The sequence below is a fragment of the Falco naumanni genome, chromosome 1 (assembly GCF_017639655.2).
Source record: "Falco naumanni isolate bFalNau1 chromosome 1, bFalNau1.pat, whole genome shotgun sequence".
In the NCBI taxonomy this organism is placed as follows: Eukaryota; Metazoa; Chordata; class Aves; order Falconiformes; family Falconidae; genus Falco; species Falco naumanni.
In genome coordinates this window covers 92,791,320-92,815,154 of record NC_054054.1, presented here as the reverse complement: position 1 = coordinate 92,815,154, position 23,835 = coordinate 92,791,320, and the positions used below count along the sequence as shown (strand labels likewise).

At 55.5% G+C, this 23,835-nt stretch overlaps 1 protein-coding gene across 1 annotated transcript; it reads left to right on the top strand.

Annotated features, from left to right (window-relative positions):
- Window positions 1-3,531: 3,531 nt before the first annotated feature.
- On the top strand, window positions 3,532-6,597 carry LIF (LIF interleukin 6 family cytokine). The gene is made up of 3 exons (XM_040582412.1): window positions 3,532-4,695; window positions 4,902-5,080; window positions 5,243-6,597. Exons 1-3 carry the CDS (start codon window positions 4,632-4,634, stop codon window positions 5,678-5,680), a joined length of 681 nt encoding a protein of 226 aa, XP_040438346.1. The 5' UTR covers window positions 3,532-4,631; the 3' UTR covers window positions 5,681-6,597.
- The last annotated feature ends 17,238 nt before the right edge of the window (window positions 6,598-23,835 follow it).

The following is a 23,835-nucleotide window of genomic DNA, read 5'->3' as shown; positions in this document are numbered from 1 at the left end:
TGGAGACATCCCTTGGCCATGGTCCCCAAGGGCCACGGTCCCCAAGGGCACTGCTCACGCTGCCATGGCCACAGGGCTCTACCACCTGGCTAGGCTGGAAAGCAGCAGCATGCCTGCCTGTGGGGTGACACCCATGGGGTGACACTGATGGGGTGACACCAGTGGGATGGCACCAGTGGGGCACAGGGGCAGCAGGGAGGCAGCCCCGGGCAGGGAAACATCATGAGTCAAAGGGGAATTCAGTTCCTGCCGTTATTCAGTCTTGGGGTTCCCCGGCGTGGGGGCACCAGCCTTACTCACCCCTTCCTCAGCCCCCCCAACCCTGCCACGGCCCCCCCCGGCCAGCCCCAAATCTGGGGGACCCCCCGGGGGCTGCAATGATGGCGAAATCTTGATGTGTGCCCCTGCATGGGGACAGCATGGGACAGGGACCCGGAGGGGACTTGGGGATGGGGATTGGGGGGGGAAGGGTGGGCAATGCTGGGGGGGGTGGGCAATGCTGGGATGGGGATGAGGCAGTTCTAGGATGGGGCGGTGGGGGTAGTTATGGGGTTGGGATGGGGTGGGGAGGGACAATTATGGGATGGGGCAGGAGGGGGCAGTACTGGGATGGGGAGAGGACAGGTCTGGGACGGGGCCAGGGATGGGGTTGGGGGGGCAGTTCCGGGATGGGGATGGGGCGGTTCTGGGTGGGGATGGGCCGGGAGGGGGGCAATTATGGGATGGGGAGTAGATAGTTCTGGGCTGGGGCAGCAGGGGGCAGCATGGGGACAGGGATGGGGCGGGGGGCTGAGGCTGGGCCGGGGGCAGGTACGGGATGGGATGGGGCAGAAGGGACAGGTACAGGATGGGATGGGGCAGAGGGGACAGGGGCAGGGGAGCAGAGCAGCAGCATGGCAGCAGTGGACTTGGGACACCCTGGGTTTGTCCCCTTGTCCCTGGCCAGGCTGGTGGTGGGGACAGCAGGGACAGCAGGCAGCAGTGTCTGGCCAGGTAGGGCTGCTGTTTCCTGCCCAACTGCCCCCAGCTCTGCTCCTGGGATCCCCAAACTGGGGACACTCCAGGGACACCCCACAGGGCCCTGACCCCGCAGCCCCTTGCTCCCTCCCATGGGGAGGGCTGCCTCCCCCCACCAACCAGCCCCTTCCCGCTCCCTCCTTGGGACCTACCGGGACCCCCACCCATGTCACCATCTGGCCATGCTCCTGCATCGCACCTTTCCTGCTGCCCAGCTCCACAGGGCATCAGTGCAGGATCCACGTGGGGATGTTCCTGCTATCAAAATGATCGGGAAAGGGACTTTCCTGGGCATCTCCCATCCCCTGCATCTCTCCCATCCAGCCTGTGCAGATCAGAGATCCAGGTGTTCCTGCTGGAGCATCCTCCCCTGCCCCTTTCTATCTCCTCCTAGAAAGTTTATTATAAATGAAACCCCAAAGCCCTGCCCAGCTCTGGGACACTGACCTGGCCGTGGCAGCCCTGGGCTGAGCTGCTGCTGGGAAATTCAGGAAAAGGGCAGAAAACAGCAAACCTGCAGCAATCCCTGCACACAAGCCCTCCCTGAGGATGGTCCCTAGTGCTATTAAGAAATATCAATTCCTCAGCTAATTAAGTGCTGTCAGGCCACCAGATACCCATCAATATGTGATGAGCTGCTCAGTGCACCCTGATAAAACCAGGTGTGAGGTTGCAGGGGGGTGAGGTGGGGCTTGTCCTCCCTCCACAGTCCCCTCACTCCCCATCCAGCTCACTGCCTGGCATCCCAGTAAGGCCAGAATGAGCTGAACTGGGCTTTGGCTGCTGGGGTATCAATGCCACCTGGCTAACCATGTTGGTCCCCAGGTTCATGAATGGGGAAACTGAGGCAGGCAGCTATGTGAGCAACCTCCCCCCTGCTCCAGCACAGGGGGGGTCCTTGTGTCCCCCCCTTGAGGTGTCACCCACTGCCACGGGGGATGGTGGGGTCATGGCAGCTCTTGGGGGGGTCCTTGTGTCCCCCCCTTGAGGTGTCACCCACTGCCACGGGGGATGGTGGGGTCATGGCAGCTCTTGCATCACCTTTCCTCAATTGTCACCCCAGCAGGTTCACGCTGCCAGTGCAACCAGGGCACAAACTTGCTAAACCTGATTAAACGTTCCAGCTCGGCCATGCCCCTGGTGACTAAAAAATATATACAAGAAAAACAAAAATCCCTTTAACCTGTCTTTCACTCAAATTGGGGAGCGAACAGCCTCACAGCATCCTGGTCCCACAGGACCCCCACAAGAGGCTCACCCCCTTCCCGGGTGTTTGCTCCCACACTGAATTTAGCACCTTGCCAACCAGCCCAGCACCCTCCTGCCTGCGCCAGGCAGGGGACAGCCCCGCCGATGGAAGGGTTAACGCTGGGGGGCTGGTCCAGCCTCTCCCTGCTGGGTGGGTTTGTCCTTTTTCCTAGAGAAAACCCACCCTTCCAATATTTTCACCCAAAGGGATGAGCCACCGGCAGGCCACTGATGCCACCGCATCCATCCCACCGTGACCGGGGGTCTCCTGCCCCTTGGGGGACCCCACTACTGCCTCCTCACACCTTTTATCTCTCCCTCCCCCCCCAAAAAAAAAATCAAAATCTTATTCTACACACACACTCCCACCCTTATTTTATTGACTACTCCAGCAGCCAGTGGGGAAGCCCCAGCCCGGGGAAGGGGACCCGGGGGTGAAAGTGCTTGTGGCTCCATGAGTCACGGTGCCGTGCGCTTGCCATCGCGCCTCGACGCCACCGCCGTCACCCGCCGCCCCCCGCGATGCCCCCAAACCCCACGTGCAGCCGCTCGCCTCCCTGGGGGGGGGGCCTTTAATGCATATTGCCCCCCTTCCTTTCCCACCCACTTCCCCAGCACCTCCCCGACCCTGTATGTGAAAAAAACACAAAACCCACAATCCCGGTGACATCAACTTATCAGAAGTTTATTTCTAAGAATCATTCAGGATTTCCAAAGCCCTCAACTTCCTGATTTCCAGTTTCAATAGAACTAACGATAGTGGTGCTGCTCCCCCCACGTCCCCCCCCCCTCCTCCCCTTTCTTACAACACAGGCTGGCTGCCGGACCGGTATATAAACCCCGAGAAGTCCCCCAGTATGAACATGAATTTCTGAAAACTTCCTCTGCCAACACCAATCTCTATTAAGTTGCTCCCGGGACGCGGCTCACAATGAAGTTCGTGCCGGCAGGTAAAAAAAAAAAAAAATCAACTTTGGGGAAATTATTTCCCTTTCTCCCCCTTTTTTTCCTCCTCCCCACCCACCCCCCCCGTTTTCCTGGTGATGCTCGGGCACAGGCGGGTCCCGGTTCGCTGCCGCCGCCAGAGCTGGAGCGAGGGCTCCCGCCGCGCTGCATTCCCCATGGGATGAGCATCTCTGGGAATTGGCAGCAGGGAGTCAAGCGCGGCGCTGGCGCGGTGCAACCAACATCTGGACACTTATATAACTGGAAATGTTTCCAAAAAAAAAAAAAAAAAAAAAAAAAGCGGGAGGGGTGGTTAATTTTTTGGGCTTTTTTGGCTTTTTTTAATATTCCCCCCCCCCCCCCGGCTTTTTCTTCTTCTGGGTCTTTTAATGCTGCGAGCTGCCACTGGGTTGGGAGCACTGGAGGGATGAGGAGGCTGCCAAGTGCAGGAAGGGGGGCTGGAGGGAGCGGACAGTGCTGCGGGGTCCTATGGAGCAGCACCCCCCCGGGACCCCCCACCCATGCAGCCCCTGGCACATGTGGGTGCTGAGCCTCGCTCTGCCCAGCTGTGAAATGGGCAGAAGGTGGTGGCCGGGGCGGGGGGTCAGCAGCAAGAGGGGCTTGGGGTGGGGTAGGGGTCAGGGCATCTGCATCCCATGGGAGCACCCAGGGCCCCAGGGGCGCGGGGAGGAAGGGTCCCCCCCGTACTGCGCAGGAGGGGAGCGGCAGCGGGTCAGGGATTGCAACACGCCCAGGTAAGTCCTTTCCCACCTGGGCAGGGTAAATAAAGCAAAGCTTGGGTTACCCGGCACGGCGGCGTGTCAGAAGCGCTGACAAGTGTGGGCGCATGTCCTGGCCTGGGGGCTTTGCCTGGCAGCCCCCCCGCGGCATTGCACAGGGCTCCCACCCTGCCGGGGTGCTGCCAGCGGGCTCCCAGGGCAGCCGGCGGCGGGGACCCCTGGGGTCCCCTGCCCCCAGGATGCAGAGCGCAGCTCCAGAGGCACTGTGGCCTTCCCGACACGGCATGCTGGTCTGGGGGGGTCCTCAGGGATGGGGGGTTGGAGCACCCTGCTCTCACCCTGCCAGCAGGAGGGAGACGCCGGGGTGACCCAGCTGCCGGTGGCTCAAGGGTCCCCTTGTTCCGCATCCAGGCATTTTCCTGGCCGGCGTCTCTGGCAGCTGCCGTGTCTCTCCCCGGGGTTCCTCGGTGCTGCGCCCACCGTGCAGACAGGGAAACTGAGGCAGGCGGCGGGGCCAGAGGCGGGGGGATGCCAAAGGCAGGTTTCCTTGCGGGCGCCCCCGCTGAGTCAGCCGGGGCCGGGGTGGGGCCTTGCTCCCAGCACCCGGCCAAGGATAACGGAGGGGAAAGCGCTTTGCATATTTGATTAAACCCGACAGGTCGTCACCGGGCCAGTTGCGAAATGTGGGAATGCCGCGGGGTGCCCCGCCGGCAAGGGAGGCGGGGGAGCGCCTGCCGGCAGGCAGGTGAGGGGGACAGCAGCGGATGGGACCCTCGGCACGGCGAAGCGGGGGACCCGGGGGCTGCCGGTGGAACTGGACCCCTAGCCGAGCAGGGTGGGGGGCACCCCTGGGGGATGCTCTGCATCATGGGGGCACCAGCAGCGGCACGGTCCCCACGGACCAGCGCCGTCTGGGTCCCCACCGTGACGCTCACCTCTCTCCCCGCACAGGCGTTGTGCCCTTCGTGGCCCTGCTCCTGCTGCAGCGGCGGCCGGTGGCTGGTCGGGCGCTGCTGGTCACCGGCCCCGGCTGTCCCGGTCACGGCTTGTGCCGCTCCAATGTCCAGGAGCAGACCCGCAGGCAGGTCGCGCTGCTCAATGCCACCGCCCAGGACCTCTTCAGCCTCTATGTAAGTGGCACTCAGGGACAGCCAGCACCTCCAGGGGTGTTTGCTCCATCAAGTGCATGAAGAGGGAGGGCTGGGGATGCCACGGGGAGAGCGGCAGAAGGTGGCTGGGGACGGCGGCAGGGGGACAGGGGACGTGGGAGTGACGCTTGCCTCTCCTCCCAGCTGAAGTGCCAGGGAGAGCCGTTCAGCAGTGAGACCGAAAAGCTCTGCAACCCCAGCAGCATCTTCTTCCCTGCTTTCCGTGTCAACCGGACGAGTGAGAGGAAGGAGGTTATGGTGGCCATGTACAAGCTCTTCGCGTTCCTCAACGCCTCACTGGGGAACATCACACGCGACCAGGAGGAGCTCAACCCCACAGCCAAGGAACTCCTTGACCGGCTCCACAACACCACCAAGACCACCCGGGGCCTCATCTCCAACCTCACCTGCCTCCTCTGCAAGAACTACAACATCTTCCAGGTGGACGTCAGCTACGGGGAGAGCTCCAAGGGCAAGAGCGCCTTCAAGAAGAAGCAGCAGGGCTGCCAGGTGCTCAGGAAGTACGTGCAGGTCATCGCCCAGGCAGCTCGCATCCTCCTACCTCATCTCAGCCCCCCATGAGCGCCTACCCCGGCTCCTCCGCCTCCCCCTCACCAGCCGTCCCCCCCACGGCTGCCTCCTGAACTCCCACCTTCCTATTTATTAACCCGGACCCTGCGCTGGCCCTGTCTGCCCTTGTGGGGTGAACGTTGCCGCCCAGTGTGTCCTGGGTAGAGCAGAACCGGGGCCAGCATCCAGCAGGACAAGGTGGCACATCCCTGAGGTGATGCCGGGGCACGGGCTGGTCCCGGGATGTGCCTCGGCTGTCCCTGTGCTCCCATGGGGTGTGGGGAGCTGCGGGTGCTGCGAGGGGCTGGTGGTGGGGCTGGACTCTGTCCCCCATGGCCGGTCTCCATCATGGAGAGCAATGTGACGGACATCCTTGAGCATCGTCCGAAAGCCTCTGCTTCCCTGGGAAAAGGATCGCGATGAAGGACGCCGGGATGCTACGGCCGGGTGGGGCATGGGGCACAGGGACACGCTCCCCCTGCACATTTTGAGGCTTGGCTCCCCCACAAGGAGCCGAACTGAGGGTACTGGGGTGGCCATGGTGGTTGGGGCTGGGTCCCACCACCTTGGATAAGGCCATCTGCTGGGGACAGAGCTGGTGGCTGCCCCACCAGGGACCATCATCCCCCCGTGCAGGCACAGTGGGGCATCCGTCCCTCCCCTTTGGAAAAGTGCTTTTCCCATGGGAATGGCTCTGAATGTATTAGTGGCCAAGGGCTACGCTTTGCATGGCTGAATGCGGCCCTGGCGTGGGGACGCAGGGACGTGGGGACTTGGGGATGGGCCCCAGGCTCATAGCAGGAGGCGCTGGCTCGCTCCTGGCACCAGAGCGGGCTGTGAGGGTTATTTATTGCCTCGGTGGAAAGCCCAGCACGCACTGAATGCTCTGACCTGACTTTTAATAATGTTATTAATAATAATTATTAATAATAATTAATAATAAGATTTGTGGTAATATATATATAGAGAGAGAGTTCTATTTAATATTTATTTTTTTATACTTCTTTCCCCCCCTTTTTTTTAATTAAACCAACAGAAACAGACTGTATTCGGCTTCTCTTTGCTGGGTTCCCTTCGTGCTCGTCCTCAAACATCTCTGCTTCTCCCCTGAAACACATTTGGGGCTGCCTCAAAAACCTCTCAAGCATCCCTGTGGGCTGGGGGACACCATCCCCTGTTTCCTTGCTCCTTCTTCCCTTCCCATCTCCTGTGGGATGGCTGACCGTGAAGGCATTTTCCCCAGGGGATGCTTAAATTGACGCTCTCTGGCTGCTCAGAAGTGCCAGGAGGGTGCAGGGAGCACCACAGCGCAGGGAGCATCATGACACAGGGACCATCGTTGCATGGGGACCATCGTGACGCGGGGAGCATCATGGTGCAGGGATCACCACAGTGTGGGGACCATCACGGTGTGGGGAGCATCACGGTGTGGGGAGCCACACTCCAGCTGCCTGGCGGCACAGGGAAACACGAAGCCGGCTGGGAAGAGGCAGAGGAAGGCAAGCGAGTGGTTGTGGTGGGGCTGGGGTTGGGGGCGGGGGGGGGGGGGGGGGGGGGGGGGGGCAGATAAAATCACAGCCGCTTCCCAGGCAGCTCTGGGAGAGGCTCAGCAAAGCTTTGCCAGGGCCAAGACCACCTAAGGCTCCACCAGTGCCTCAGTCCTCCACGAGCGTCTCGCATGGGGCTGTATCGGTTAACAAGAGGCTGATTATACAGGAGACGTTGGAGCTGGATGATGAAATTTTCCTCCTCCTCCTCCTCCTCCTCCTCCGGAGCCCTCGGGCCTCCAGCCAAACCTCCCAGGCATGAGACAGCAAGCGGATGAGCTAAGATCCTGTGTGATCATCTCTGTGTCTCGGAGGAGCCCCAACTGAAAAATCATTGCAAAAATGCAAAAGTGCCCCCCAAAACCCCAGCTTTCTCTGCCCCACCGGGTTGCACTGACCCGTCATGTACCCTGGCTCCTACGGGAGCTTTCAGCACACGTTTGCCCCCAGAATGGCACCATTGCCGGTAGCCTCATGCCACAGCAGCAGTGACGGCAGGGGGAGCGGTGCCCAGCCCCAGCCCAGCCCTGCTGTCCCTTGGGGACATGGTAGGGGGGTGAGCCCCAAAATGGCACCGGCTTCCCCACCCCATGGTGGAGGCACTTGGGGACATTCCTGGATGGCGTGGTGGGTCCCCAGGCATGGTGTAGCTTTCTTCCATCATCCCATCCTGCCACTAGGGAAGGGACGCTGGGTGTTCCCTGTGCCACCGCCCTGGAGGTGCCCGGGATCACAGCCCTTTTGCAGGGTCCATTTTCTCACCTGCTCCATGAGATAAGATGTCCCCAAACCAATACAACCCCCTCAAAACACAGGGATGGGGCAGGGCACAGCGACAGCCTGGGAGGGGAGAGCACTATCGGTTTGGGACGAGCATCATGCAACGGGGCCAGATTCTGCAGCACATGCCAGCACCGTGACATCCGCCAGGGTCACCGTGTCCCTGTGGCTGGGGACACCGGAGTGTCCCTATGGCTATTGTTACTGGGCCAACATCTCATATGTTGGAAATCCAGGGCTGGACATCCAGGCTGAGCCTATCTGCTGTAAATATCCACACCTCATCCCCGTCAGGGATGTGGCAGGTGCCCAGGGTGCCACCAACCTGGCCCCCGGCACCTGAGGGGTGGCAGTGGCCGGGAGCTTGGGTCAAGCTCAGCGGGGCCGGGAGCTGGGCTGGGGACAAGGTCCTGCACAGCAAGCACAGCAGCAAGGAGCTGTGCACATCTGGATTTCTCACGCTTGCGTTCAACGTCCCTCCTCAACCAGATGGCAAAAATAAATAAATAGAATAAATCAGAGCCTCCTGACATAAATTGGGAACTCACGCCCGGCTCTTCGTTTCATGAGTCTCCCTGGAAGACAGTCAAAAGCAGGCGAGGACAATGGGTTCACTTCTCCCCTGTGTCGGGTCATTCCCAGTTAAGGCTCATTAGCGGCGGGTGGGGGATTAACTCTTCCTTCCCTGGAAATGCGGCTCCCGCTGAACCGTGGATGAGACCCTAATATCCCCAAAACCCCCCTCCTCCACCCTCCCTTGGGGTTTTGGGGTTGGGGCTAGAGGTGGCCCGTGGCTCGTGCCATCGCCCTGGCTCCTGCGAGCCAGGACGCGTTGCCCCATGCTCAGCGGACATCCCAGGCTCGGGGGAGACAGAAAGGGCTTTTGATGACCTCAGCCAGCGGTCGATCCCACCCAGCCGGTCAGCGGACATGGGCCAGCCCCGTGAGCCGAACAGGGAGCACCGGGGGGGAACTGGCGCTGTGGCTTCCCCGGTGGGACCAGCAGGACCCCGTTAGCGGTTCCCCTTTGGCGCCAGGACCGGAGAAACTATTTTGGCCAGGGTGAGAGCCAGGGCGAGCTCCGGGGAGCCATTCGTTGTGATGGGAGCGATGCCTGCACCCCGATAACGGAGCGGTCTGACCATCGGCGGGCGGCCCTGAGCGGTGGGTCAGTGCTGCCTTCGGGGAGCGCGGTACGTGAGGAGCTGCTCCTGCCCGCGGTGAAGTCAGTCCCGCTGCCTGGGTGTGACTAACTGACCTCAGACCTTGGCCCCGCGGCGTGAATCATGTGCTAACTGACGCCGCGTGCAACCCGGCCGGACGGGTCCACGCTGCTGCCCCGGGGCCACTGGCCAGACCGGACTTGCTGTCCACGGGCTGCAGGTGCGGTGCTGGGCACAGCTATGCATCCCCCACGGGGCGGGCGGTGGGTGCCCTGTGCTGCACCCCCAGGGCTTAGCCAGCACAAGCATCCCACCATGGGCAAAGCCAGAGATGGTGGTTGTGCCAATCCCTGAAAGATCCCAGCTGCAGCATCCCACCTTCCACTGTCTACCTGGGCTGGGGTCGGACCCCTTGGTGCCCATGGCAGAGCCCCTTCCCCATCCGGGAGGTCGCCCCAAGGCTCAATATTCAGGAGATGCATTTGGCCAGTAACAATCTCCCCAGCACGCTCCAGATCCCAAGCTGGGTCCCAGCGGGTCCCCGAGGAGGGGAACGCTGCATCCAAAGGGCCGGCCGGCAGCTCTCCCTCACCGTCTCAGCCTGGCCACCGGCCCGAGCACGGAAAGAAGAGCCGAGCCCATCTGAAACGCATTCGTCCCCGGGTACTGTTGCTGCAATAGCAGATGCTCCTGTGGGTCCCCAGCCACATCACAGCTCAGCGGCGCGGGAACCGCACGTTTGCATGGGAAGAAACAGCCCTTGTCCCAAACGGCTCAAACTCCTAATTGGAGACCAACCGTAACAAATAAACAAGACAATGGGCTGGAGGCGAGATGAACGCAACCTCTGTCGCAGGACACAGCTCTGAGAGCCGCCTCCATGCCCGGCAGGGGACTTGGCACGGGCCAACAAGAGCCAGGGGGAGGGCAGGGGCCGGATCCGGACCCCCCGGCAGAGCCACTCGCTGTGTGACACCGCTGGAGCTCAGCACTGGCTCAGGAGCTGGATGACACATCCCCAGTGGTCCCCCGAGACCCTTGTCTGCAGCTTTGCTAAGCAAGTGTTTAGTCTCGCAGTGAATGAACTTGGAGAGGGGTCAAATCCAGCCCTGATGGAGCTGCAGGAGAAGCCTCTCCTTGCTGCACCCCAATTTGGGGCTGGCTGGGGACACCCCCTACACCTTGCACAAGGCTTAGGGGATGCTTCTTCATCACTCTCCATCAAGGATGGGATGTGCTGCCTTGTCTTTTGCCAGGAGTGATGTGTGTGGGCCGGACCCAGGTATCTGATGGTGGGGGTTATCTCCACCCAGCTATCGCCCTCAAACAGAACACAGGGAAGCTTCCGCAGCCCTGGGTGCCCTCACCACCGATGGAAGAGCCTCGATAAAGTGCTCAGCACTCTGATCAGACAGCGATAACGCGTAGCATGCAGTGTACCCAGCCAGCGCTGTCTGAAAGGGAGCAAACACCCCAGCTCTTCCATCCCCACTCTGCTCCGGGTCTCATACAACGTTGGATCTCCCTTGCAGAGTCTGAGCCCAAAGCCCAAAATGAAGCAGGACCTGTGGGGCTGAAGCTGTTTGAGGTGCATCTGCTTCACAAAGGCATTACAGGTGGCCTGAATCTACACAGCCCCTGGCTGGGGAGGGCAAAAATCAGGGCTTGAGATGAAGATCTTCCCCAGAGAAAAGGAGGGCACCTGGGGAAGAGGCAGAGAACCTGGCAAGGGTGAAGAGTTGGGAACCAAGCCCCACTGGGAGAGACCCACCAGGATGGTGGAAATGGTGGGGAAGGACCACCCCTGGGACAAGCAGGAGCCATGGCAGCTCTCCGGGGTCCCTGGAGCCAGGGCAGCACAGCATGGCCGAGGGGGCACACGCCACTGAAGCCTCTGTGTCCCTCCCGCTACCACAGCTTGTGGTCCCTGACATCAGAGAGCAAAGCGACTTGTGGCATCTTTGTCTGCCCGTCAGCGTGACTCTGTAGGAATATGAGCCTCCGCCATAATTTTTCCCACCGAGACAAATTCAGAAAATTAGCAAAAGAAATAGCAGAGATTCCCAGAGAAACAGAGAAAATAGAAAGCAGAGATTTCTTTTGACATTAAAGGGAGGTGGCAGAAGAGGACAGCTGTGACAGAGACCAAATTTGCCCATCTCTGAAGTGGCCACCTGCTCTTTGCTCTCCCTGAGCTCCCCGACCCCAGGGAGCAGCAGCACCTCCAGCCCAACAGCACGGCGGGGAGAGAGGGAGATGCTCCCAGTTAAGACTGGGGGATGCCTGACCCTATAGAACCGACAGCACCCTGCTCACTGCCTCCACCGTGTGGCACCCAATCCCAGCAGGACCCCCCCGCTGGGGACCCCCAGCCCACAGCAGCAGCAGGTCAGTGACTGAGCCCTGACGGGTGCCTTGCTGTCCCCACCGAACCCGGCTCCACCTCCCTCACCTGGGTGCTAAGCTCGCCACGAGGATGCCAAGCATCTTCCGTGCCTTTAGCTTCCACCTGGGAAACTTTTTAGGGCCAGAACAGTTGACATGTTAATTTATTGCAACAAAATGAAGCGCATCGATAGTGCTACCCAGCACAGGTCACGCTCTCCTCTCCCCAGCGACTGGTTCTTTGAGTCTCATTTCCTAAGAAAACAAGGTGTGCGTGCAATCCCACCGGGCGAGCGTGTGCGCGCCTGCGGCTGCCAACCACATCGGACTAAAGGCCCGAGGCTCCAGAGATAGGAGGTTCCTACACGTCTTGTGAAGACAGGAGTCGGAGAGGAACAAGCCCCAAACGAGCCTCCACAGCAGCAGGGAAGCTGCAGCATGAACCCAGCCTTCACCAGCCACCGGAGATTCTCCTCCTCTGCAGCTGGGTGCCGCAAGGCACAAACCTGCCCGGAACAACATGCCTGACTCATGTCAGCTCCTAGAAAGATTTCTGCTTGCTTATTTCCTGGCCTGGCATTCCCCACACGAGCTCTGCACATGGCTGTGGGGCAGGGAAGGCAGCGCTGGGTGGGCGAAGTCCATCTCCTCTTGGCATCTGTGGTGAGATGCCTGCCGGGCACCGGGATGGGGCTTTCCGTGCGGAAACTGCGGTCATCCCACCTCAGTGCTGCCAAACACCCACCTCAGTGCTGCTGTACGGCTGCCTCGTGTGGGGCAGTGCTGGCTCTCCCTGGTGCTCATCACCCTGGCACCACCGGTCCCCAGGGCACCAGGAGCTGCAGCCCCTCAAGGACTAGGTTTTACCATCCCCTGGGGACAAAGTGAAAGGCTCTCTCCTTTTTTAACCCTGCTGTGATTAATATCAAAGCTTTCTTCACCCCTTTCAAGCGTGCCTCGGTGGAGGGGACCAGTCTGGCTCCTGGCGCTGGTGGGGAGAGCTGCACAGCTCTGACCCTGGGTGCATCCCTGCATGCATCCTCGCATGCTCGCCTCGCAGCCAAGCCCGGGAGGAAACAAGCCCCAGCTGTGCCTCTTCGCAGCTACTGTGACCGGACTCTTCCCCCAAAAGGTCTCGGACGAGCGGCGGGAGGGACCTGCCCCATCGCCCCAGAGCTGGGGTAGAACAAGCTGCACTTCACAACTCAGAGGTGCGAAGTGCAACAGGCTCCGCGCTCCCCACCCCGAACCGGCGGCATCGCCGTGTGGGACCTGCTAAAAGCAAAGATCGCGGCAGGTCCTGTCCCACATTCCCGTTTTCTGGTTTCTCACACAGGTCTGTTTACATCTCCCCATGTCGGCCCGCATCTGTGTTTATGTGTGTGTTTCCGTATGTGTGCGTGTGGCTCCGTGTGTGTGGCAGGGTTTCTGGGTGTGTATGGGTGTCTTTTCGCATGGGGCTTTCAGCTAACCTCTTAGAAAATGGAAACAAGCCTGGAAGCCTGGCAGCTGTTCCCCGAGCCCGGCTCCAGCGCTGCTTCCAGACAGACAGTAACCGCAGGGCTGATGACCGAGCACACACGCTTCCCTTCAGGCCTTCTTAATTGCACCGTCAGATATTCTGAAACAAAGGAAATTAAAGACTATACTGATAGCAATAAGTATGTCACGGGAGCAACAAGAGGCAATTGGCGTTCCTGGGTGTCTGGGAACTGGCGGCAGCAGTGGCAGTGGGAGAAGGGGCTTGCGGAGCCACCGGAGCCACAGGCACAGGACCAGGCTCGGCCAGGACTCTGCTATAAGTTGGGTGGGCATTGGCAGCGCTGCCGACCCCGGGAGAGGCCTGGGAGGGCTCCAGCACAGACGTGGGCTGGCGATGGCCATGCTGGATTTCTCATGGAAACTTGCACAGGATCCTGCCAGGTCCCAGGATTTTTTTTTTTTTTTCCCTTGCCTTTGCCCAGATTTTCTCTAACCAGCTCCTCTGATTTCCTCCAGCTGCCTGCATGCAAGCGCTGTGCTGCAAACGCCCGGAGCGAGCCGGGAGGAGAGCTGCTGCTGTTGTCCCAGCGGGCACGTGGCCGGCAGCATCTAGCCACGGGTAACTGCTGGGTGCAGGTTGGGTTACTGGTGAAGCCAGCGGGGATGGAAGGGTGTTGGCACAGGTTTAGGGGCTGAGCTGGATGGGGACCACCAAAAATGGGGCTGGAGGATAGGAGAGCAGTGGGAAGCAGGGCTAGCGCAGGCAGGTTTTGGAGCAGGGATGAGCGTGGTCTGGCAGCAACTGTGGCAGCAGCTGGCGGGGCACAGGAACCCCTCTTCCCCCAGCTGCCAGGTCACGGGAGAATTTGAACGCTTCAAGAAAGTCCTGACCCAGCTGGTCCAGGGAACACAGCCTGCCAGAAAGGATGGAAAAGCCCAGTGCTTGCTGAGCCTGGGAAAGGTGGGGTGGGAGTTGCAGGGGCTGCGGCGGAGCAGGGCAGAGCGATCTGTTATCTGTCAGCAGAGGGTGGGACAAGAAACTCTGGGCTCTGACCACAGCAAGAGACGTTGAAGGGGAGTTTTTCCTATGGCCAGGCTGGGAATGCACTGGATTTGCTGCCTGTTGAAGAGCCCCAGGAAGAGGCAGGACAGGGATGCAGAGCAGGCAGCTCACTCTGCCAGAGGAGCCGCTCGCTGCAGCATCTCCAAAAATTGGTCCCCACTTCCATGGACTTTCTCCCAACCTCAACCTCCCAGCCGGGATGTGCAACTGGTTTAGTTGAGAGCGGATGGAGGCGAGAGCTGCTCAGAGACATCCAGGGTGAGGGGTTGAATTCAGGCAGCAGAATGGGTTTGTTGGTCTAAATCCCTTCTGGAGCCAGGTTTTTTTGGCTTCCTTACAGCGGTGTCCAGCCTACTGTGGGAAAGCACTGAACACCGATCACCACTTTGCCTCCGCTAAAGGCAGTGTCACAAGGCTCGCAGAGAGGGGTTGGGGAACCAAGTAATTTTTGGCTGAAAAACATCTTTTCATAACCACAGGGGAGGAGGGAGCCAGCTGGGCAGAAAACACAGGCAGGGCAGTTCCCTAGAAATATCTAAATTCCTCCAAAAAATAACCTGAGGTAATAACTCTCCCCACCCAGCCCTCCCCAGCCCCATGTGCACCCAGCCGGCTGGCTGGATTCTTCCCACTTTTACCTCCGAAATCCCCTCCCTCTCCCGAGCCTGCTATTCACCCCTTCCGGGGCAATTTCTGCCAAGTGCCTTCGGGATGGGTCCCAAAGGCAGCGCGGCAGCAGGGGTGCCCCTGCAGCACCCAAAGCCTTTTTGCTGATGAGCACATTGCTGGGGCAGTGTCGGAGGGCAAAGGCGCTGTGGCTTCCTTTCCCGGGAGCTGGAGGGGAAGGAAACGTGGCCACCCGGGGCTGGCAGTGGCCCGCGCCGCTGCCAGGAGCGGTTCGATGTGCCGGCAGCCACTTCCGCTGCTCTGAATTGCAAAGCCACTTCCTCGGGGTGCCATGGGCAGCTGGCAGGGAGGGACAGGCTGCCACGCACGGGCAGGTGGCAGATGCTCCATCCCAGCCCGAAATGTTGGCTGGTAGTGCCCTACCATCCACGCTGGGACGTGTGGCCGCCAGATGCAAGGCCAGCCCCGCGGGGTCAGCCCGCAGCCCTCAGTGCAATGTGCTGGGAGACATCCCGAGCTGCGCACGAGCTGGTGCTGGCACAGGTGACCCAGGGCCTGGTCTAGACCCAGGATTTTGGTCTAAGCATGAAGCACGCCAACATGGAGCAAGTGGCAACCCTGAGGAGCAGGGCAAGAGGGAGGCACTGTGTCAAACACAGCCGTTCCCCGGAGTCTGGGCATGTCTCTGCCCTGAACTGCGGTTGCTTTTGGAGAAAAGAGCAGAGGTGGCTGTTCGGTGCTGCCCAGCCTCAGCGCAGCCAAGTGCCTGGGTCCATGATGGCACCCTCCCAGCAGCGTGCTGCACCAGGAAAAGGATGGGAAGCTTCTCCTCTTTGACTGTAGATGGGAGAGCTCTGGGAAGAAGAGCAGCTTGGCCAAGGGGAATCCAAGGTCCTCCTCCCTCTTTGCAAAGCTGTTTGTGCATTATATACCCAGGTAAAATGTCTAGCCCAAAGGCCCAAAGGTACAGAGCCACCTCGCTCCTGACACACCAGGGAAGCCACTCCACCACTGCCTGCCACAGGGCTGGACCCGCTCTGCCCCATCAATGGAGCAGGCTGTGGCCCCGCAGTCCCACGCAGCCCAGTGATTTCCATATTCCCCTTCTTCTTCCCCAGGTGAGTCTCTGAGAAGGAACTTCCCACCAAGAACAGACTTGCCTCGCTCCCAGCAAGGAGAAATCTGCACCCTCACTTTGCTTAAGAATTTGCTCTTACTCAGAAGGCATCAAGGCTTCTTTGTAACCTCCTGTCTCCCAGAGGGGCAGCTGTTGTGGCTGGCCTCCCTCTTCCTCCCGGCCCACGCAGATGGGTTTAGTTCCTTGCAAAGAGCTGCCTGTTCATGTGTTCCCTCAGCAAAGGTATGTTCCTTGGCTGCTAGAACAGCAGCAAAAGGGCAGGTGGGCCCCCAAGAATGAAGAACATTTTTCCCTCCTTCCTCAGCTTAAGTAGGACAGTGCAGCCCTCGCTGTGTCCTGGAAGCAGAAGGTTGGACCCAGGGGATCTTTATCACCCTCCTTTGCCTGCTGTCTTCTTCAGAAAATGTCAGTACATAAAGCTCAGAAACCTGTCCCCCAAGTGCAGGACGTGCCCCATGGGACTGTCCTCCCACAAATTCTCCCTGAGTCAGTTTTTTTCAGCAGAAACCCGAGTTTCTGAGGAGGGGGGAACATCACCAAAACCACCTGAAGACGACCCAAAGCTCAGATCCCTGAATGATTCCCATACAGTTTTCATTCCATCTTTGCTCTGCTGTCCTACACCAAACCATCTTCTTGCCCACCTCTTCCCAGCCTGGCATCTACCCAGTGAGCCTGCCCAAGGCAGGCTGTGCTCGCAGGGGGACGGACAGGCGCGGGGTGGGCATACACACCTCCCGGGAACGCTGTACACACTGCAAGATTTATGGGGATCACCAAACCCAAAGAAAGTGCCTCTTGGTTTCTCAAAAGACTGCAGAAATACTGAAGTCGGCAAAATTCTCATCCTTCCTGCACCAGTAAATGATGGCTAAACCTTATTTTAGATCAAAGGAAGACAGGAATGGCTGGATCAGACCTAAAGCCCAGCCAGCCAGTCTCTGCCTCTAGCAGTAACTCACACCAGATGTTCCAGAGGAAGGTGCAAAGCCTCCTCGGTGCATAGATGCAAAATAATCTGCCTGTGCACAACTTCTCATCATCCCATACAAGGGCACAGGAGCAAGTCCGCTGGCTTTGCTAGTCAAGACCAGCGGGATGTGGATGGGTACTCACACCAGCTCATTCAAAGACCAACATTAGAGGGGAAATGTCCCTCTATAGATAACAGAGAAAGAGAGATGAAAGACTTCCTTCAGAGTGATTCAGAAGAGGACTCCATCTCTGCTCTGAATCATCCTGGGGAAGAGCTGATCTCTCTTCATTGACCAAATACGGACTTCAGGGCTGTTTGCCTCCAGCTAGACCCCTCAGATACCCCAAATTAGGGTGAATACACAATCAGAATAGGGTTTCAGCTTCAGTGAAACATTCCTCTGCAGGGACCTCTCTTAGATGCCTCCCTCAAACATGAAATTTCACCAGAACTAAGGTGCAGACCCCAGGTAAAAGTGAGATGGCATGCAGTGAAGAGCTGAATTTAGCAAAAACTGTTTCTCAAAGCCCTGTCTCACAAGGTTCTCTAGTAATATTCCAGATTAACAAAGGAAATTCTTAACAGAAGTCTATGCAGTATCAGAAACTCCAAATAAGCATCTGATGACAGCATCTTGAAAAACAGATCTCTGCAACATCACTCCTGGCAGTTGCGTGACCTCAGGAGAGTCACTTCCAGCTTGAATTTAAACTTCTCCCTCTTTATAGCAGGAATAAAGATGCGCAACCTCCTTTGCAAAGAATCTTGTGATCCGCAGATGAAGTAAGTGCTGATGGATTAATGAAATTAAGTGTTGGAAAGCGGAGGAAATACCAATGGCAAGACATTGAAAAAACCCAAGCCTGCCCACAGGCAGCATTTCCTGCCTCGGTGATGTGTGTGGGCCTGACTATGACACAAGCAAAGCCCTCGTGACGTAACAACAAGGAGCTCTCGGCACGCTACTGTGAGATCACAGCAAGTCTGAACAAGAGCCACAACGCTTCAGTCCAGCACAGTTTCCTCAGCTCGAGAAGCCCAAGCGGCAAGGCGCTCGTGGAGTGACTTCAAAGGCATCCTGACATCAGCAAACCCACCCTTCGCCTTCCCACCGGCACGGCCGCAGGTTTGTGGAGTTTCACACACTGTGCTCCAGGAGCAATTATCAAAGCACTTGAGTCATGAGAAGCCTCACTGACCGTTACTGAGTACTTCTTTGTTCAACGTGGAAGGATGCCCAGGCAGAAATATCTGACTTCCACATCTCTTTCCTAACAGAGCTTCTTACACAGTAAGCTCTGTTGCTGGGCTATAGGGAATTTTTGTCCCAGGCTTCTTGACGTGATCTTTTTCAGACAGAAAATCCTGACTCATGAAGCAGTGACGTTGAATATACTGCTGTGTAAGGCCTGATACAATTAGATACTTGGCACTGGCTTGCTCCTAATCCAGCCAAGGAGAATATATGCATTTTTGAGAACTGAATATTTTTATTTTCTACTTTAAAGTGAAGGGCAGAGGAGGGAAGCCTTAGCAATGCCTTAGTAATGAGGGTCACCCAAATACAGTCAATGTCTCCCACTGGATAGTTAAATGAGTGAAATGAAAAAATAATGGTTTTCCCTTTTCCTTTGCAATCAGTGGCCAAATATGCTGATTCTCTTCCGGAATGAGCAGCTGCCAATTTCAGAGAAGAAAATCTCTTGTAGCCAAGTAGCTCAGCTCTTACATTCTCTCAAACAGCCTGGGAAAAAGGAAGCTGGCCAGCCAATCGGCTAAATAATTTCTGAAAATAAGTAGGTAATGGCCCTCCAAAACTGCACCGACATGGCAAGTTTACTTGCAAACTGATGACTCTTTTAAAGCAAAAAATCGACACATCCATGTCAAATCCTTGCTCGCACTTGGACCTCTTTCGCAGAAACATTGAGGACTGACTGTGGGTCCACTTTCCAAGTCACTAAAAGCTTTTAAGCACACAAAGCTTCCCCAAATGTTACGCAAGCAGCAAACATCTTTGGAAGAGCCCATGTGGCCTTATCCAAACGTACAGAAACGCTGAGAGTGTTTGAGGCTTTTTCTGGATATTCCTGCCTCAAAGCTTCAGGTTAATCTCTCTGTGCCGCATTTTAAAAATAAAAAATAAATGCTGTCAGGCAACTGGCTCAATTCTTTTTTTTACTTCAGTGTAATTCCACTGCATCGGCGGGGAAACCAGGTAACGGCCAAACAACCGCAAGCCAGAGGAAATATTTGGTTGTGTACAGGCAACTACGCTTTGTCTAGATGTCATGCTTACCAATATCTTCCACGCATCTGAAGTCTGCCCTGATTCAGAATCTCTTTACCATGGAATAACACCAAGATTGTTTCGGGGGAGTTTTGCCATCTGCTGTGCTACAGTTTCCTGCTACTCTTGAAGTTGGCCCACATGGAGGTTGGTGCCAATACAAGAGGTCCCTGTCCCTGTCCACAGCCCCTGAGCTTGTTTTCACCATTACCCTCGCACCATCAGCAGCCCGCTGGCCACGAGGTGAGCCAGACCAGGGAAAGGTTCTGGCTGAAAACTAGCCAACAAATAAGTAGCTGATCTACGCTTCTAGAGGAACAAACAGATAATGCAGAAGTCATAAGTTACCTGTGCTGTCCTTTCCCAGCTCTCTGCTTAAGGGACACAGCTAGGAATCACTGAAGCCCTGCTGATGCCTGCTTTTATGGCCTAGAAGGAACAATCAGTGGCAAGTAATTGCCTCCACTGAACAAGATAAAGTCATTAGTAATAGGGGGATGAGGTGCTGAAGAGCTGTAGCAGAGGACAGCTGGAGACATGTGAGCAGAGCTCATCAAAGGTCTCAGATGCCAGGGTGGAACAGCAGAGAGAAAAAACCCTTTATTTCTATGCAAGTAGAGCTCCTTCACTCTGGAAATACTGGTTATTAATTGAACTGCATCCCACGATGCTGTTTTATTAATGCTGTGGAAGCATCTAGAAACATTCGACAAGATCAAAGTCCTGTAATAGCAGCTCCTGCAAGGGCTCCTGAAATGTGGCTCTTGTCCCCAAAGGCCAGCGCTCTCTACAGTGGGTGACGAGTGGAAAGGGGGGAGTCCTTCAGCATACCACTGAATGCCCCCACTGCGGTACACAGAGAGGTCTCCCGCATCCCAGTGCTCTGCCTCACTCACAGGGACATGCAGGTTCAGTTTACTGGTTAGACTGAACTTCGAAGAAAAAGCCTTCAGGGACAAAAAGCAACTGTCCCCCGGGCTCTCCTGACAAGTCCCTGAGCCACGGCTGCATCTGTACCACCTGCTCGGGCTGACATTCACTGTTCTGAGGCTGGCAAAGGCTTGGGTAGATTCTAGCCAACTCAAAATGCCACTTTGTTTTCTAGAGACACCATTTTCCTGTGTTTTAGACAGTCTTACCCTCTGTTACTGAAAAAAGGTCTGTGTGTAATTCAAGGTCAATCTACTGCACAAAGCGCTTGGTTTCCTGTTATCAAGCCTAGACTTTCATCAGAATAAACATCCCCTCACTGCACGTCCTGTAAAGAAATACAAGTAATAGGAACAGAATATATCATGCCATGCTTGTAAAAGAAACCGGTACCTTATATTTGCCTACCACATCCCCCTTCTCCCACTTTCTCAAAGTCCTCCACAGCAGGTCTTGGGTGCTTTCCTGTAAACAGCAGCAACAGGCCTTGAACCTGTTCCATAACAAAGATCCCCTCCTTAAAAAGGTGCTCAATGCAGAGCTAAATCACGAGCTAATCAGACAAGAAAACATCAAGAGGCATGCACAGGGAACCCTTAGCCCTTCCAAAACAAAGGCAACGTAAATGGGGACAGCTGTATTATTTCTTTACAACTGGACCACACCATCACTGTGTTGAGCCCACTGATCACGGCTAAAGTGTCTTAACTCCTTCTTAATTCCTATTTTTCTAGCATATAAACGACAAACTCCACAGCAAGGTATTTAGAAGATGTCACAAGGCAGCCAAACGATTCTGCATTAGAACAGTAGGTCATTGATGCTCTGGGAAACGCTGTACAGGCACGTCTGGCACACAGATACCCAGGGTGGCATTTCCTATGGAAAACTCCTGTGAGGCTTCGGAATCTCAGCCTCTGCTTAAAGGAAAGATATACGTGCTAGCCTGACTTAAATTAGCCTTGGAAACTGGTCATGGAAAATGTGCCAGCTCAGATGCAAATCCCTCTTACTTACCTCGTGATGACAACAAAAGCCTGATGAAATTTTACTCATCCATTAACAAAAAAGATTCTTCCCAGCGACACACGTGGGTGGGATTCCAGTAGGGTGACATTATGCTTTTGGCACAAGGACCTTGGCCCCCAAGAATGGCAACCCTGTGGCATGACAAATGCAGGCACTTCACTGCAGCAGGCCACAACCACATACTTTACCTGCTGACTCAAGAGGAAGAATGCAGAATTAAAGTTCCAGCCGAAATCCCGAGATGGTAATCTCGTGGAACAGCTCTTCAGGTAAAGATTTATGATTGGAATTATGCTCGTGAAAATACTAGCTGATTTCTAATCACATTTATAGCAAGGTATATGCAAGGTATTTCACTGATATTGTTTCAGAAATCCACTGGAGGAAAAAAATGATCGCTTAGCTCATTTGGACAGTGTTACAGTATGATTTTTGTATCACCACCACAGATAGAGATCCCTCCACGCTCCACTGAAATCAATGGCAAAACTCTAACTCTCCTGTTTTAAGTGTGAAATGATCTCAATTTCTCCTGCTCCTGTGTAGTGTTTCATTTCTTCTCCCTGCTGCCCTTCCAAAACTGAAAGCAGCAGCAGTCAGATCAGATGATTTCCTAGATCACACGTGGCAATGGAAATCCCGAAAGAATCCTGTTTTCAGGTGAAAAACGAATGTCGACACCTGTCCGTAAGGTTACCGAGCAGTACCAGGGGCTGGGGTTATTTTCTTGTTGAGGACAGTGTATTTAAGGATGTGGTTGAGACAATGCATTTTCCGTTTGACTTCAGTTTGACTTTCAGTTTGAAACAGAGATACTACTCTTCTTGTTAAACACTATCCCAGAAACAAGGAAGAATTTTTAGAAGCACCGCCAACCTGTTTGTGGCTCGGCAGGTTAAGGATATCCACGTTACATCTATTAAAAAGCCTGTGGTCACAATAAACGGGAAAGGGTTCCCCTTCTTCGCTGATTTTCTGAAAAACCCTGTGAAGCATTCACTTTCTCCTTACAGAATGTTCCCGATATTCTCCTTTTTAAAGCAGCTTGTAATCTTTAATTGCTGTTCGTATCTTAGGGGTAGATCAAAGGGAGGATGTCTGATTCTTTGTATTAGTCACTACTACATTAGCACAAAGATCACATATTCATTTATTTTGGTGTAAGAGGTAACAGTCTCCTTTCACTGCACGCACATAATTACTGTAAGCAAGCATTCAGGGGACTTGCCAAATGATGCATGGGGGGAGGAGGAGAATCTTTGAAGAAAATTGTTCAAACGTAATTTAGTTCACCAATTGGCAAGAGACCGTTACTAACGAATCGCTTCTGTTTTATGTCAGTAGTGAATCAGGTTGATGATGTGTAACATACATTAAGTCAGTTAATGAGTATTAACTAGAAATGCGACTGAAACACAAGAAAAAGGTTTTTTTACCTTTAGCTAGCCAAGCAGAATTGCTAATAAATAAAAGGATATGTGTAAGTGGCTTATATGATTCCAATCTGCAGTTGAAAGACTTTTCTTAGAATCTGATGGTAACCACAAGTTTGTGGGAAAGAAAAATCAGACGCTTACTGTGGCAGTTCATCACAAATTACTTTATTTCTAACCAAGCCTGAAATGAAAATGACTAAAAGTCATTACCGTAAAATAGCTGATTAGAAGCCAGTGTGAACTGAGACAGTGAGTCTCTGGCCATGGCTACAAGATCAAGACATCGTGCAACCAACTAAGCTGTGGCTTTACTTCGTGGTGTCCGTGTGCACACTACTCTTACTATATGGTAACACAAGAGAGTTTACTGCACTTTCATTGTGGGACTTTGCATCTTCCAGCATGCACCAAGCGAGCTGGCATGCCCCTAAGCCTTGTGGCATCATGTGTATAGGAGAAAGACTAATTTGCTGGAGTATCCATAATCACAGACAGGTTTGACTTTCTCCTACGTGCACGACGCAACAACACGACAAGGGTTTTGGTGCAGGCAGGAGTCAGTGGGCTGAAGGAGTATGGAAGCCACACAGTCTAGCAGTGCCAGGGCACAGCTTTCAGGTCAAGGCAGGTCCTGAGCTGTAGCTGTTCTGTGAAGAACGCAGGCCTCCTGTGGATGTGCAGGCGTGAGAGCAAATACCATTACAAAATCTGGGCAGAAGGAAGATTTCTGGTTTGCTCTGGCATGTGAACAAACTGGCTTATTAGGCCACAGGTGCAAAAATGAGAACACAGGACTGAAAGCAAGGATAAAATGGAGAACTCTCATGTTCTGCAAGTTTTGTGAAATAGGCATCAAGCCATGAAAACTGCCAGACACTGCTGCAGGCTCAGGGACAGTCAGTGGTCTGTCTGCCTTGGGCCGAGTAAGGACAGCTGTGGTATTAGCATTAGGATTGCAATGCATTACTCAGCTACCTGGAGAAGGAGGCCGACTGAACATCTAGGGGTGTTCAGTTTCAGCATTATCTCCACTCCGTCAGCTGTTTCCAGCCTGGCTTTCAACTCTGGCTAACCAGAGTAAAAGCAGAAAGAAGATGCATCAATCCCCACCTCCTGGTAGCTTTTGTCTAGCCAAGGAAAGATCACTGTTTCAGCAGTGAGAAAGATCCCTGATGTCTGGAGCCAACTTTAAGTACTGCCACAGCAGAAGACACATTAATGGTGATAGGGAACCCCCTGTGTCAAGTGACGGCACTGGTCACTGAGGTCCTTCAATCACTATGGGTCAGATACTTGACAAGTGACATGAGGATCACATGGC

What these genes read in the sequence shown, in the direction of transcription:
- LIF (XM_040582412.1), top strand. Translation starts at nt 4,632, where the DNA reads ATGTGGGAATGCCGCGGGGTGCCCCGCCGGCAAGGGAGGCGGGGGAGC. An exon ending in GAGCGCCTGCCGGCAGGCAG is followed by an intron (nt 4,696 to 4,901) that starts GTGAGGGGGACA and finishes CTCCCCGCACAG; the next exon opens with GCGTTGTGCCCTTCGTGGCC. An exon ending in AGGACCTCTTCAGCCTCTAT is followed by an intron (nt 5,081 to 5,242) that starts GTAAGTGGCACT and finishes CTCTCCTCCCAG; the next exon opens with CTGAAGTGCCAGGGAGAGCC.